Genomic DNA, 15,973 nt, shown 5'->3' on the forward strand with positions numbered 1-15,973 from the left:
ATCCCCTCTCTTTCGCAGTCCCGGGCGCCTAGTTGCGCAACCGTGGATGCGCACAATCATTGTGTCGTCAATCATGGCACGGAGCGGTTGTAGGCACGAGCGATACATGCACAGCGGATCGTGTATATTGTTATGCATTTACAGCAACAGTAGTTTCACCGTACTGAAATATTAAATTACGATTATGGAAAATAAATGGAAAATTTTCGATATATGGAAAATAAAAGTTGCAGAATATATCCAAGTATGCAGAAGAAATCACGAAATTAGATATTTATAATCCGATTAGTTTAATTATGCGCATGTGACGAGTAACCTGATAATTCTGAATTAAGCGATGGGATAGTAGATGAAACTTATGTTTATATCAATTTAATTTTTCAAAAAGAGAGAACAAATTTCTTAGGTATCACAAAATTACTATTATTTGCGTGGTACACAAATCTTCCAGTTTACTGAATGCATCAACATCAAACGAACAATGGATATGTTTATTTAAACTATATAAAATTATTATTTATATAAAAAAATATATATTATTATTTATGTTTGTTACTGGTATGAATAAGAAATAGCTTTTAAAATATTTTTGACTGTTGAAAAATAATAGCATGCTCGTCTGTGGTCTGTGGCACGGTAGCGAAGTGCAAATTGGCTCTCAGGCCAAAATGAATTTCACACACCTATTCTAATCTCTTCTGCGTATTATAAATGTAGTGAATTTCGTACATTTCATTCTGCATAGTCTAATAATTATGCATAATATATTTGACTTAGATATTTGACACATATTTAATAAATAATAGTTTATCCTTGGACCGATAACCTATTTTGAACTTTAAACAATGTGGAACTATTGACAGAGCTGTTTTATAACAATTTACGCGACTTGTCGAACATAACTCGCAAGGAACGATCGGTGACTGTCACACGCCAATTTTTATAAAATTCCACAGAATTGTTCATTGAACCAATCTAAGAATTGGTTGACTACTTTGCAAAATATATAGAAAAAGATTTAAATAAATGTTATACTGTTCTTGAAAGTCTATATATTTGTAGGACGAACAAAATTAAAATTTTCTCCTTTTTTTTAGAGAAATTTATATTTCTTTATGTATATATATACTTGAAGAACAATATATAATTACGGCAATTGTTGTGTATCTGTGTATAAGTTTTTTCTCACAGATATATAGGCCTTCAAAAATAGTATAACATTTATTTAAATCTTTTTTTATAAGTACGTATGTAAAAGGGATGGTTCCTCTTTTAAAGTACAAAATCAACATCAATTAAGTACAGCAAAGTTCTTAGATTGGTTCGATGAACAATCGTGGAAAGTTCTATCGAAATTGACGTGTGTCAATTACAGATTGTACCTTGTCAGTCGCGTCTACGTTATATTGTATATTTGGGAGGTCACCGTCTCCCTGGAATGATACTGCGCATCCACATCGCGCAGCCGTCAAGTGCCTTAACACACTCGAGACCCAGTGCTGTGAACTGACAAGGAGAGTTCTCCAGGTGTAACTCACGTTTTAACGAGTTATATAATAGTACCTTATCTAGCATAAACCTTTATTTCTAATGGTACCTCATTTACCATGAACCATTACTTATAATAGTACTTCAAATTTTACAGCCAACATTACACGGTTCCGAGAGCACGCGATTAATAGTTTCCGAGACACTTAACATTAAAATGTAGGTGCCCGTTTATCTCCCGAATTAAAATCTCCCCTGACAGTCGAGATCGTAACACGAATAGTAAAACGCTCGTTGTCTTTCTTTATTGTATCAGTATTCTATTATTTGCATTAAACTTGCAGAATTAACTTTTTTTTTAGCATTGCATTTATTTAATACTGCCTTGTAATTAACATATAACTTAAAAGATGCTTATCATAAAACCACTGAAAGCTCAAAAATTCTAAACACCACTAGCACCTAACAAATGTCTTATTCTAGAGCTTCAAAATTAATTTTACGACTGACAAGTAAAACATAGAATACCGATACAATTGAAAAAAGAAAAGCACGAGCGTCGAAAGTAGTTTATATTTTCACAAAAAATTTCACAAACAAGGACAAGTATCTTACCAATCGTGCTACAACTCTCAATTGACAATTAGAGTCGTGCTTGGAGAAATAATAATACGGATGTAAATTTTATTATTAAACATCTCGAGTACTGTTAACCGTATGCCCTAAAAATCGTATACCATTGACTTTAATACTTGAAGTACTATCGCCGTGCAGAAGCTCGTTAAAATATGAGGAAAGCACCTGGAAAGCTCTCCTCGTTGAGTCACTCGAGTATACTCGTGCACGAAGAAGACTATCGACGTTAATCGTCTCTCGGTTTACATCCGGCCAAGACTAACGATGCTCTCTCTCTCTTCCCCTGTTACGCTGTGTGTGGATTCGCACACCCACCTTAGGGCGAGATGATAGATCGCATAGAATACCATGTGGAGCACGCAGTGGACTACGTGCAGACGGCTACGCAGGACACCAAAAAAGCACTCAAGTATCAAAGCAAAGCCCGACGGGTAAGTCCATCCAGATCTTCGCGCGAACCCATCGACCTCTCGCCTCTAATTGGTCACTTTTTTGTTCTCTCCGCCCACCCCTTTCCTCTCTCGACCGCGACCTCCCTCAACATCGCTCATCGCCCCGCCCCTTTCCAGACGTCCCTACTCCCGGCTGTCTTGTTCGCTCTCCCTCGTCTCTACCTGTCTTATTCTAACTCTACGTTCCTACGAAACCTTTTACTTTTGCTTTTTGGTTTACTACTACGCTCTCCTTTATATGTGTGCGTATCACTCTCTGCGCGATATCTAACAACGACGATGCTTTCTTTCGTACCCGAAACAAATTTCTGTCACGTGTACGATCGAATCGCTGCTCGCATGTACAGTGGTTCGCATAAGTGCCCGCTCCGCACCATCACTGAAAATCGATTGTTTCGCGAAATTGATAGCGAAATAATAAAAGCGGAAAATTCTGATATCGATTTTTATTTCTCCGCTCTTTCGAGACAAGTGTCTATCGGCTGAAGAAATAAAGAACGTCATAAATTTTTGAAAAACGATACGTGTTAAGTATTGGTCGGTGATATTCGGTTTCAAGGTAAAAAATCGAACGCGAGCTCGGAACTCATGGAACTCGAACGAACCGTTGGACGAGAACTGTGTATAGAATGAACATCGAGAGTGAGAGAGATAGAGGCAACCACTAGAACGATATCAAATTTTACTTACTTTTTATTACGTCTATGAAAAGTATTATCAATAAATCGGTGAAATCTTCTTAACGAAAATTAGTTTAAGTACGTATTTGTGGAATTCAGAAGTGGTCATTTTCTATACATAATTAAACAGAATTCAAATAGGATCGTGTTTGGATTTATTATTATTGGGAAAGTCTCACCGATTCATTAGTAACACTGTCGCGAAGGTGTAATGAAAAATATAAAAATATTAAGTTCAATGGTGAGGATGGCTCAGCACCGTGAATCGAAGAAAGAAAATATTGACTTGAAACCGAACACTACTGTAATATAAAAATGCAGAAACTAAGTGTATGATATCTAAATTAATATTACGTAAAATAATCTCGAGCTTTTATCGCAGTCACTTGATCTATTCGATATTTAACCACATTTTTAGTCAAATTGAAATTTATTGCTACTATATATAATGCTTCGTAATAAAATTGTTCACTTCGTTATTTCGGTTTAAATTTCACGAAACAATTGATTTTTGGTATACACGTTGAGCGGGTGAATACTTTCGCGAGCCATTGTAATATGTATGTATATGTATATATTTATGTGTGTGTGTATATATGCAAATACACACATATGCGTGTATTTATGTATGTATGATGTATGTATTATATCCGCGAACACACACACACCTATTTACTTGTTTATACTTGTTCACTCGTCCCGTAAATCGCTTTTGTTTGTATACATGCATCATGATATACATACGTATGTGTCTCTCTACTTGTGTCGCTCTGTCCTGTTGAACATGAGTGTGCTAATTGTGCCTCTGTCCATGAACTGTTTGTCTATTCGTACTACTAAAACTCTGCGTTACTAACCTATGCTCTAACCGACCAACTGGTGTCCACGATCTGGTTGTGTCGTGCCTACTGTGTATATACGCAGCATCGTAAATCGTCGATCTCGTCCACGGTGCCGCGATCGGTATCGTCGACGACGGTGTACGATACATCGTGAATTTTGCGCCTGCTGTTTCTGCTTGCGGTGGTGCGACGCCCTGCGGACGCGCGACATGGTATGGCGCGATTGTGGCTTAATACGTGGTGTGTTTATACCTCTCTTTACGCCTACATGTATACCTCCATGTATATATGCTGTGTACATATATACATACACGCACAACGAATAGACGTCCACATGTAATCTCAACTTTGGGTGCATGCTTCTTTGAGGCAATCCACCGATTATCGGATGAGTAGTGATGGGAATGATACCGAATCAGATACGCTGCAATTTATCGGTAGACGATTATCTCGTTTCGAACTGTGTCAAATATGTTGGTGTCGAACGATTAACGTTTGATACTTCTACAAAAGTATTTATAGCAGGATTGGGACTATTCGAGTAATTTAATTTTCAAATACCGGTAGACAAGTACTTATTCTCGAATCTCTGTATTCAAATGTTTCATCATCGAATACCAGTATTCGGATGTTTTATTCTCGAATACCGGTATTCGGACTTTTTATTTCAAATACCGGTATTCGGAATTTTATTTTCAAATACCGGTATTCGGGTATTTTATTTTCGAATACCGGTATTCAACTATTTCATTTTCGAATATCGCTTTTTGTGTACTTTATTTTCAAGTACCAGTATTAAACTATTTCATTTTCGAATACCAGTATTTGAATACTTTACTTTCGAATATTTTAGTACTTGAATATGAATATTCACATTTTTAAGTAGTTGAATATCACATTCGAGAATGAACAAAAGAATTTGACTGATAATGCACATCATACTCTTTGAAACTACAAATAGATACTCGATCACAAAATACTCGAATACTAAATACTCAAAGCAGTTGTTCTTTCGAAAATGTATTGCATAGTATCTTACTATACTGTGTATCTTCGAAGGTTGCGTAGTTTTGTATTTTAATTGCAAAGGGTTTTGTTATTGGTACGTTTGTGGACGTACACTACGATGTACTTAAATATCCAGTTATACAGATATACTTATGTTTACATGTAAATAGTTACTATATACATATGTACTCATATTTATTTGAAACACGTGCTTGGCACACATTTTCAGCATCAATACATCCGTAATGAAAACTCGATCGATATCAATGATGTATAAAACCGAAGAGGAAAGAAAGTCTCTAATCGATACGAGATAAGTGGTTGCAAACTGGTACAACTTCGCGTAATTAATTTTATCGTATAATATAACATTGATTTTGTTTTTTATGTTAGACACGTTTACAACGCTATCAATGCCTGCTCGACATTATACGGTATTGGTGTCGATTGAGTATTCATTAGAAAAGTTTCGGTATGAGAAATGGATGTGAAGTGTAGCTCAACAAGTTTAATAAGGTCCCTGAGGGAGTGGCCTGAGCACGGCTGAATGAGTGGTGGGGATGAGAGCGGACGACACCACTTCGGCCGAGCGGGCAATTCCTTAAAGATACTCCCCAATGGTCTAGTTCTGAGCAATTCTCCTAAAAATATTTCACCTCGTGTCAGTTTGAAATGAGATTCAAATCGGATTTTTTTAACCCTTTCATACCAACCATATCGTTTTCGATAGGCACTATTTCCGCACAATTTATATTCTCATTACAATATCAACTGTGTATTTTTCTTTTACAGATTATTCTTTAAGGTTGATACACTGCTTGTAATTTACGTTCTATTATTTTTTAATACAGAGTGATTCTATTTGCCATAGACACATGTATTAAAAAATTATTCATTGCCTCTAGGTGCAAGAACGAAGGGGTTAACTTGTCTGGTTATATTCAATAATTAGATACTCTTCTTATTAATTATTGCTATCTAATTGGTTGAATATTATTAATACGTGATCGTATCAGTCCCATCGCTACCGATGCGCCCCCTTTGCCTTGTCCTCTTTCTCCTCGCTCCATTCGATCATTGGTTCCACCGGATTTTTTCTGGTTCCGAACACTGCCACTTCATCCAACCATGTCCTTGGACCCCTATCCTTTGGCACGGCAGGGTGTCAGCGAACCGCATTGAGCACTTCGTCGATCAGACCGACGACCACGTGGGCCAGACCCGAGGCGAGCCGACGAAGGTCGAGGAGTATCGGAGCGAAGCTTGTGAAGGTAAACGAATAGGGCTGTAAACGTTCGATCGCCGCTGGATCTGTTCCAATAACGTTTTCCCCGTCTACACTGTTTTTGAATTCACGTAACGATACTCTGCGTTCGTTCGAATTTAGAGAGAAAATTAATCGTCGACCCAATCGTTCATCGCGTAAAAAAATCAAAGCATGTAAATTCCTCGGACGAAAAGAGAACGAAATGTCCTTTACCATTTTGCGATACGAGACCTCGTTCTCGAGGTACAAGCAATTGAAGTTTTACCGATTCGACGCGCGTCGCGTCCATTTTTATCTCGATCAGCTGATCGCGCGGCCGCGCGTGCGCACTCTACGCGCGAAATACGCGTTCCCAGAAAAACTTTCACCGCTTATATTTCGAAAACGAAACCTCGGATTGCAAAATGGTAAAGGACTTTTCAAATTCTTTTTGCACGAGGAATTCATTTACTTTGACTTGTTCTATTTTTTTTTAACAACACTCTATATATTTATAAACGATTTATAAACGTTAAATCGAATCTGATCGATAGAGAAGAAGTTTCATGTTGGATTTTTTTAATAGATTTAACAGTAACAGTAAATACCGATCGTAGCCGAATAAAATTTTTAAAGTATTAACGAATAATTATCTTTTATATAACTATATTTTCAATTACATTCATAGCATATGTAATAAGTATAATATTTCTATTTGTCAATTCTCTATTTGAAGACTGTAGACATTTTTATCGTATAGTTACAAAGAGAGTAACAGAATCTGTTCTGTGGACTTAGAAACATGGTCCGTTTGCTCTGAAGTCACCAGTTTGTTGGGTGAAGGGGAGGGGGCTGTATCTCGAACCACAGTGTAAACATATGTTTCTACTCTGACACAGAACATCGCGAACTGTCAGACATCGACCGTGATGAATCTTGAGGTAAATGTACATTGGTCCAACCTAAGAACTATACCGTATTTCGTTATTGCTGTTTCTCGATTCGTAAGAGATAAGCCATCCATTTTAATTGTACGTCCGTAACTCTTAAATTACTTTCTGAAGGGTTGTAATTTATTAGAAAACCATCGAAAGCTTTCAGAAACATTCTAACTTTTATTTGCAAAATAAAGAAATACTTTTCTAAAGTTGGTAATTTTGGGGTTCAGTAACTTTGCTTTTCTCCGCTTTTTTCAAAAACATTTCACATTGTATTTTAACATGAAAAAACCTGCAACTTAAAGTCTTTAAAGTTTAGAAATACGTTACTGCTTTTTTTTTTTTGTTTCTCAATATCTCTTTAAAAGTTACACGGGCAAATAAATAAAATTGGTAGTTCTTGCACAAGGGGTAATTTCTCCCGTAGAGACGATAAATTAGCAACAACGAGTTACGTCATAGATCTTGGGTCGAAGCAATGAATATTAATGCAAAATTTCAAGATTGCCATGCGACGGTTGTTCCCTTGCGAGATATGGGTCTAAGCTCGTGTATACATAATTCGACGTTTGTCCTCAGGAGGTTGACACTAGAATTGCCGACAGATTTGGGAATATTAAAGTATACCTTCTATGTATCTAAAAAAAGAAACCAATCTACGAGGAAAAAGAAATTTATAAAATTAATCACATGTATAAAATAGAAAAAAATCATAACATCTTCAGAAAACGTGCCGTGGAATTTAAAATACATTTTATTATAAAAGCAGTTGGAACCAGTCATTTCGACTGGTTGGTAAATCTAGTGTGGCGGCACTTCCCATACTCGCCACCAGAGGGAAGCCGATCCACTTAACAGGTCCCGGTTGAAACGCTTTCTTTTTCTCTTCGTACCTTCGTTACCTTTAACTAGCGTCAAATTAGTGTTAAAGATACACTGACAGTGACGTTCTCAAGGGTCAACGACGAGAATCTCTCTCTTCGAATCGACCTAAATTATCCAGCGGCGATCATCGACGATTATTGATTCCATACTTGAAATATTAGGAATTAGAAACAAGGAGTTCCGATTAGAAAAACTGCGACGCGAAAATAATTCGACGATACGTATCCAGTTCGCTTCGCAACGTATCGTTTCTTCCGCCTGTGACGATGCCTCCTTTGTCCCGGTTCCCTTGCATCCAATACACTAGTTTATCGAACTAAACGTGTTTCTCTTGTAGTAATCGACCCTTTGGTTTTGCACGCAATCTTTTCAACAGAGTTTTCTCGTGTCTCGAGTGAAAAAAATTAATTTTTTTTTTTAATTTTAGTTTCCAAAATTCACATTCAAAATGGTAAGCACAAAATTTAAAAAATCGAAGAAGTTGCATTTTCAAATTTTTAAATGCGTTTTTTTTTTTTAATTGACATTTTACAAATTTGTATTTACATAACACATTACATAATATTTTTAAAAATATTTTTTTTTAATATAAACTTTTGGAGTTTTCCAATTTCTTTAATTATATATGTTGTTCATAACTCGTTTGTTATTGGTGCGAATTACGTGAAACAATTCGTGTAATGACTTTATGATTATATCAATCGGCACGAAAATTTTCAATTTTATATATTGCATACTTTTCTGGAAAAAATCTCAAATATTATCCACTTCTTTTGCTCCAAGAAACGAGAAAACCCCCTTAAACCACTTTCATTACGAGTTTTTTCAATAGTCGGTTTAAAGCAACGTTTTCTTATTCCCCTTCTTAAATATTTAAACACAGTCAAGAAAATATATGTAAAATTGTATACTCTACATTTTATATTCCTCCTTTTATTTCACTCTTTATTAATTTAATCACTAAGCATGATTTCAGTTATTTATCCGATGATTATGTGTCTTAATACTTGAACGTGACAATTATGTGGTTAATTACGTAATTTACAATGGGCGGACGAACAACATTTGAATCATCGAATTTGTTTATTCTTGTAACGATATTATTTTAGTAACAAGTAACATATTCTAGCGTCTTTGCATTGACAGCCGTTATCACGCACACGTGACTTCGTCAGCTAGTGATTATCATCATGTCATTATCATTGTCATCATCTATTCAACTACGATCTCTTTCTAGATTTGAATCTTTCCTTGCATATTCATTAATAAGTCTATGAATACATTTCCTTGGAATGATATTCCTACCATCAATGTATAGCTTACTTCGATATGGAAAACCTCAGACAGTTAAAAATGTGTCTCTGCGCTATATTTTCAGAAACCTTTTCAATTTTTAGTTTGAAATTGTTCAAATGGATTACTGGTGTAAGTCTGCCACCAATCCATCACAAGACGTCAATAATTTTCTAATACTGTTGATCTGCTTTGTGTATTACATATACATTTACAGATTGGTCCACTATAAACAGAACATGTTAATATCTTCCCTATTTTAAACAATAGGAAAAAGTGTTGCTGACAAACCTTCTATGGCTCTGGTAAACACATCATTTAGTGGCAATAGTTTATTTATAGAAATAGATACAAAGGAGATTTAAAGGTCATATTTATTTTTGTTCTTTTTTTTGTTTATAGAATGACCAACTTTCTTATGGCAGAATGCGAAAGAGTAACAAATTTTGTATAATAATAGTATTAAGATACACATATTTTGGAACTAATATTTTATAATATATTCAACTACTAGTATATTACACATTGACTTTAAATCATAGATCATTTTTCAAATAGTACATTTTTTTTAAACATAACTTCTGCAGTTCAAAGATTACAGTTAACATATCGATTCTCAGGTATCTCTGAATATTTGTTTTATAATTTTATAATTTTATAATTTATATAATATCTTATGTAATATTTTATATAAGGTAAATGTACCTTAATACTTTTATTCTCAATATTTTTTACCCAATTGAATTCCGTCAGAATATTAATTATTCCAGTCGAAGAAACAAAATTGACCTTCAAATCACCTGTAGGTTGCCACCTATAAAGAAACTATTGCTGCCATATTATGTTTCCCTCATAGCCATACTTTTCTTAGCAACACTTACTCTACGTAGATTCACATAGCGAATTCAGTTCAAATCTTCCCCTTTCCTTCCTTCTACGTTTTTCTTCCTTTGCTTGGCTTTTGTTCAACTTCCTTTGGACGTCTTTTAATGTAACCGGTGACGAAAAATTTTAACCTTTTCAAGGACGACTTTATTTTCTTCGAAGCAAGGAAAAATTCAAACTTATATCGAGCGATTAATTAATCAATCTTCTTAGATGATAGACCATGATTATACAAGTGGAAAACTTAAGTACGAATATTTATTCGCAACTTTAGCGATAACTTCTAGGTTACATTATTTCAATACAGTTGCGCACTATTCTTGAAGAGGTTAACGTAGATGGCGCTGTTGGCAGCTTGTGCGATGTCACGGAACGTCAACGTGTGCTTTTGTCCTTGCTTGCGAACAGTCGCGGAATCCCCGTTTTTAAGGGATCTTTCTACACGAACATTTCTAAGAACAAAATATTAACAAGCTTTCTCCAATTTTGTAACTGTAAAACTAGTACGAAGTAGTTCTAAAACATACTGTGAGTGACTGAAACATACACTGTCACTCTTTGAAATATACTTTTCTTATTTTATAAAGGAATTTTATAAACTTATTTAATTTTGTATTATAATTAGTTTAAAATTTGTATCGTTTATCGTTTGTCGAACCTACACTCGCCAAAATAGCGAAAATCGATGAAACCTCACCGGTTGGAAGAAGATTTCACGAATTCTAGTTTTCTTTTTTACATAAGTATCGTCAACGTATGGATTCGTATCGAGAAGTTTTTTAACGCGTAGAATTTCTCTCGATTCGTAAACATGTTCACTGCTACTTCCATTTTCAGTTACATCTAAATACTTGTAAAATAATGTTATTTGAAATACTACCTCAAATAACATATTATCTTATCTCATGATTATTCTATTTTTAAAATACAATGACGTTATTTTACCTCATGAAATAACATCGGAAATAATCATTCTGTACTTGAAGTTATGAAATAATCTTATCTCCAAAGATGATGATATTTAAACAAATTTTCCTTGTAGCGTATTCGCTCTTCAAGAGCGTTTAAATAACGTGTGCAATATTTTTCATCAATCGTTGCAACAAGACAGGACAACTAGAGGATCTGATTTTGGTGAAACACCCTGTATACTTGCAGAAAATACAAAAGAAACAAATTCGATGCTGATGTCAACCCATTATGGTAGGAAGACCTCTTAAGTGGGACCCTGCCCGTTGTATACATTTGTAAAATATTGTAACTCCTCGTTAAAAGTTCGGATTGTTTCCTCGTTAAAAATTTCAGAATCATCAACATTACTTTTTTGGTTCCTTCAGCGCTCCAAGTAAAATCAATACAGTAAAATACCGAATATTCTCTATTGAAAATTAAAATTTTTTTAACATTATATTTTTGAGTTCATAATAAACGGATTCGTGAAAATTTCCCGATGAAAATGAATCCAAATTCGACCATATTCGAACTATTTGTACTTGATTGAACATTTTTCAAAATGATTCGAATAACATGTAATTAAAAATAATCCGAACGAGGTCGTGTTTGGACTCCTCGTTTAATCAATGACGATTTATTGAGGAGAAAAAAGAACGAATATTCTTACTTTGCATTAACGATCGAGTTTATTTCTTAAAAAAAATCATTCGCACTCGATAAAAGTCTCCAAGCGGATCCGAATTCGTGACTTTTATCGAGGAGTTACCGTAGAACGTTTCTTTAGCTTCACTCTCTCTCCCTCGTTGCTTTCTATCTGTTTGTCTGTTTGTGTCTATCTGTCCATCCGTCTATAAAATCTGTTTGATCGTTCTTCTCTACTGTGTGACAAATCGATACGTTTTTCGCTTTTGATTGAATCCGTAAAGACGACGCATCCGATATTTCTGTTTCCCTCTAATGGTGTCTACACTTTGTACGATTTGACCGATTCGTTTTGTCGTCGATTCGGCGTTCTACTTGCGGCTTCTGATGCGAATCGTATCTTTCTTTTTTTGTCCACAGAAAATGATGTTCATCGTAATCTGCGTCTTAATATTGGCCGTGATATTAATCTCTATAATAATAGCATGCGTTCCGGGTAGTAGCTAAAAATCTGTGCAGTAATGGCACGGGAGAAGCGGGGAACGTTTTTGTTTTGTTTTCGTGGAACATGGATAGAAAAAACACGCGCGGCCAACTCGATGAGAGGAGAGGATGAGATACGATAGAAGGAGGGGAGGATAGGTCGAGATTCGCAAACGATATTGCGAAGGAAGAAACGGAGACACGAAAAGAAGAACTGGGGTAAGCAGAAATAAAGATCGCTCTCGGATTAAGGGGAACCGCGATAGTGTGAGTAACGGAGATGGCCACGAGTCTCGTATAAATAAAAAATTTCGAATAACCAATGAAAGAAAAATATCTTTCTATTCGTTACTGGATAACAATATTTATTTAAAAAAAGAAACGAATAAAAACCTCTCACGAAAGTATAACTTTTCAATTAAACAAACATTGCAAATACAGTTCTTTTGTTTCTCATCTGTTATTCGAATAAAAGTTGGACCATCTCTGATAAGTTGAATACGAAGAGCGTCGAGTAATATTTGCTTAAGACGTCCGAGCCAATACGATTCGAAATTCCTTTCAGAACCGATCTTTTTTTCTCTCCACAATATCTGTCGAAGGGAAGTAGCGGGTCGGCTGAGCATCCAACCCAACACAGACCTGGCAGCCACTAACATTGGCTTTGCTATCCTCCTCTCGAGCTCCAGGTTTCCTCGGCTCTAATCTCTAACTCTGAAGTAACTTATTCGTTAACGCAATAACTCCGGGTTTCCTCGGCTCTAATCTCTAACTCTGAAGCAACTTATTCGTTAACGCAATAACTCATTAACCGCAGCTACTTTGTTCCACTAACGCGGCCAGCGTATACGTCAAAGGTGCGAGTGTACGTTGGTTCATCGTGTGTGACTGTTGACCGACTGGTCGTCACTTCTCTCGTTTCTTCGTCGTGTTCAATTCAGCCGATTACGGTCGGTACTCGAAACGACACTTCGCACCAGAGATGAGCACAATTCTCGAAATAAATATTTTGAGTAACGAACAAAAGACGAGCAATAATGAAACGAACAAACTCTGATAAATTATTTACGCTATTTTATCGCGCAATGCACATATAATGTGGAAGATAATTTCCACGGAGACTTTAAAATTTAAAATTATTTTACAAACAAGCACGAATAATTAAAAATAAGTATGTTATAGAATTGTTTTTGTTCGTCGGTTGTTCGAATCAAATTTTGCACATCTCTGCTCCGACACTATCGACGTGTAGTCTCTGTAGTGAAGACAAACCAGAGAAGAGAGAAGAGACAAGTCGGTTCGAATTGCCAAGTACATTGCTGATCACGGTCCTTTACCGTTTCGAGTTCGCTCCATCTTCTACTACTAGTACTAGCACTAGCACTGGCGCTGGTACTGGTGCTGCTATGAATGTTTCGTACAGCTTTGAGCGATAATATCTATCCGCGTCAAAGGGAACGTTATGGCCTACACCGAAGCTCGAACGATTCTCTTTCTACGATTCTTCTCTTGGTCGCAGCTACATGTACCCATTGCACGAAAGCACGCAATCTACGTTTGTCGAGTGATCGCAATATTGTGTTTTGTTCCCAGAAATTGATATTCATCATGTATTGCGCGATACTAGTGTGTTCATTATTCTTCTAATCATTCTGGTGTATTCGTTGTAAGAAGATCGAGCGAGTATACGAGAATTTCAGGAAACAGTGTGCAAAGCAGTTACGAAAATGAGCCAGCAAAAATTAACAGTTTTCGTTCCCTATAAGTTTCGTGAATGGTTTCCCCGATCGATCCTGAATGGTGAGAAAAAAAGTAGGAGACAAACAAGTTGTGTTCGTCGGGATTGAGGAGATAAATAAATAAGTGAACACCACGGCGTAACAAATCGTCACCGTTCGCGTATGCGAGACGATTACGGGTCAAAAACGAGAAAGGAGTACCCGTGTCTAGTCCGACGGACGATACTCGTCCGATCAAATTCCATTTGGCGTGTTTTTACCGACAAACGCCGCAACACTGTCTCATCGATCGTTGGCCAGCACGTGTCGAGTCAACTCCTCGCTCTTTTGTTTTTATTTCCGTTCCCAGGTTCTCGGCTTGAAACTACCTCGTGACTTGAGATGCGTCGCGTGCAAGTACCTATACAACACATATACGCGTATCATGGATTAGAGCTATTCGGGATCTCTCAAAAAGCGAGGAAATCTCGACCCGAAGATTCAAGACTAAATAAAGCGAGTTCCGTTGTTCTTCCAAGCCGCTCAGATTTCCTAAGTCGCTCGTGTACGATCGGAGTGCTTCGGCTTCTTTCGTGGATTCTTCACCTCGGAAGAATCGCGTTCCGCGAAAGAAGCCGAGATATTCCGACTACGTACGAGTCACTCGGCGGGATTCCGCTTTGCAACGTGTCTCGTTCCGTCGCGAGAATATTTGGGATCGTTGCGTCCCGCACTTCGCTATTCATGTATATTCGGATGATCTCGAGCAGCTCTACACAGTATGTCCGTAGTCGACGCGAAGAACAACGGCCAACGAATTGATACGAAACCGCGCCAACTAACGTGTCGCCACGATTTTGTTTCGCACTCGTCGCGCGACGAGTCATTGGGTCTTTGTATGCAAGTGTCTCACGATACCCAGTCGCTGAAACGAAACGTATGTATTTGTCGAAAGCGATTGTCCCGTCGTGAGCGGTCGCAATACCGTTCGCGACGTGCATTATGTAAATAATTGCATTTGTATAGAACAGGTAATAATATTTACGATTACGAACGGTCAAGTTGTGAACCGTTGATTCCTTGTCGAACGCAGTTTAACACAAGCGTAATACTATATTGAAAGAAAAGAGCAGCGAATGTGTTGGTACAATAGTGACGGACGATTTTTTCTTCCTCGGACGAGATGGATAGGATCGATACGTCTATCCGTTCGGAAAGGGATAGAATTTCCGCGTAAACAATTGGTTACCGTTGCGTATTTTCCACTTGATGGATCGATGATCCAGCGATTCGAAGAGACGGACAGAAATTGGCAGGTGCACACACGCAGAGAGGTACACAAGCTGCGATTCGAGAGGAACCGAAAGGTATGCGTAACGAAGAGAAGAAAACGCGTGCGCGAACAACGCAACGTGGTGCGTAGCATAGCAGAGGGAAGATCGTAGCGGATACGTACGGTAGGATCGAATTGGTACGTTGCGTACTACGTTTATAATCGATAATTGTGTTTTTGCCGATCCGTGATGCCGAGTGCAGAAGAAGATCATGATCATGATTTGCGTCGCTATACTCGTCGTTGTTCTGGCCACCACCGTCGGTGGATACTTTGGACTGTGAACGCCGCAACCAGGTATACGCTTAGCATTTAAAAGTTGACGGTTAACCCATTGGCATCAGCAGCTGTCCGAAAGATGGTCAAAGCAATCAGGTCCGATGAAAACTCGTCTCTTGGACGGTCGCGATATCATTATTACATCTTAATTATTCTTGCCTCGTTATTAAGAAACATGATGTACATATTATTTAGGATGAGGCGTAACTGG

At 37.1% G+C, this 15,973-nt stretch overlaps 1 protein-coding gene across 6 annotated transcripts in view; it reads left to right on the forward strand.

The window, feature by feature from the left end:
* Window positions 1-15,973, forward strand: part of Syx1a (syntaxin 1A) — a 59,050-nt gene that overhangs the window by 35,249 nt on the left and 7,828 nt on the right. Inside the window, exons 8-10 of one of the 6 annotated variants that reach the window (XR_012992234.1) lie at window positions 2,445-2,555; window positions 12,370-15,607; window positions 15,687-15,780. Coding sequence is in view for 2 of the 6 variants with exons in the window: in XM_076312444.1 (XP_076168559.1) it covers window positions 2,445-2,555; window positions 15,687-15,767 (192 nt within the window). In the remaining 4 variants the exon portion in view is untranslated. Of the gene's footprint in view, window positions 1-2,444; window positions 2,556-2,923; window positions 4,445-12,369; window positions 15,781-15,973 lie in introns of those variants that run through there. The other 5 variants (XR_012992235.1, XR_012992236.1, XR_012992233.1 and 2 more) reach the window with 5 other exon arrangements.

Source organism: Ptiloglossa arizonensis, chromosome 5, assembly GCF_051014685.1.
Source record: "Ptiloglossa arizonensis isolate GNS036 chromosome 5, iyPtiAriz1_principal, whole genome shotgun sequence".
NCBI lineage: Eukaryota > Metazoa > Arthropoda > Insecta > Hymenoptera > Colletidae > Ptiloglossa > Ptiloglossa arizonensis.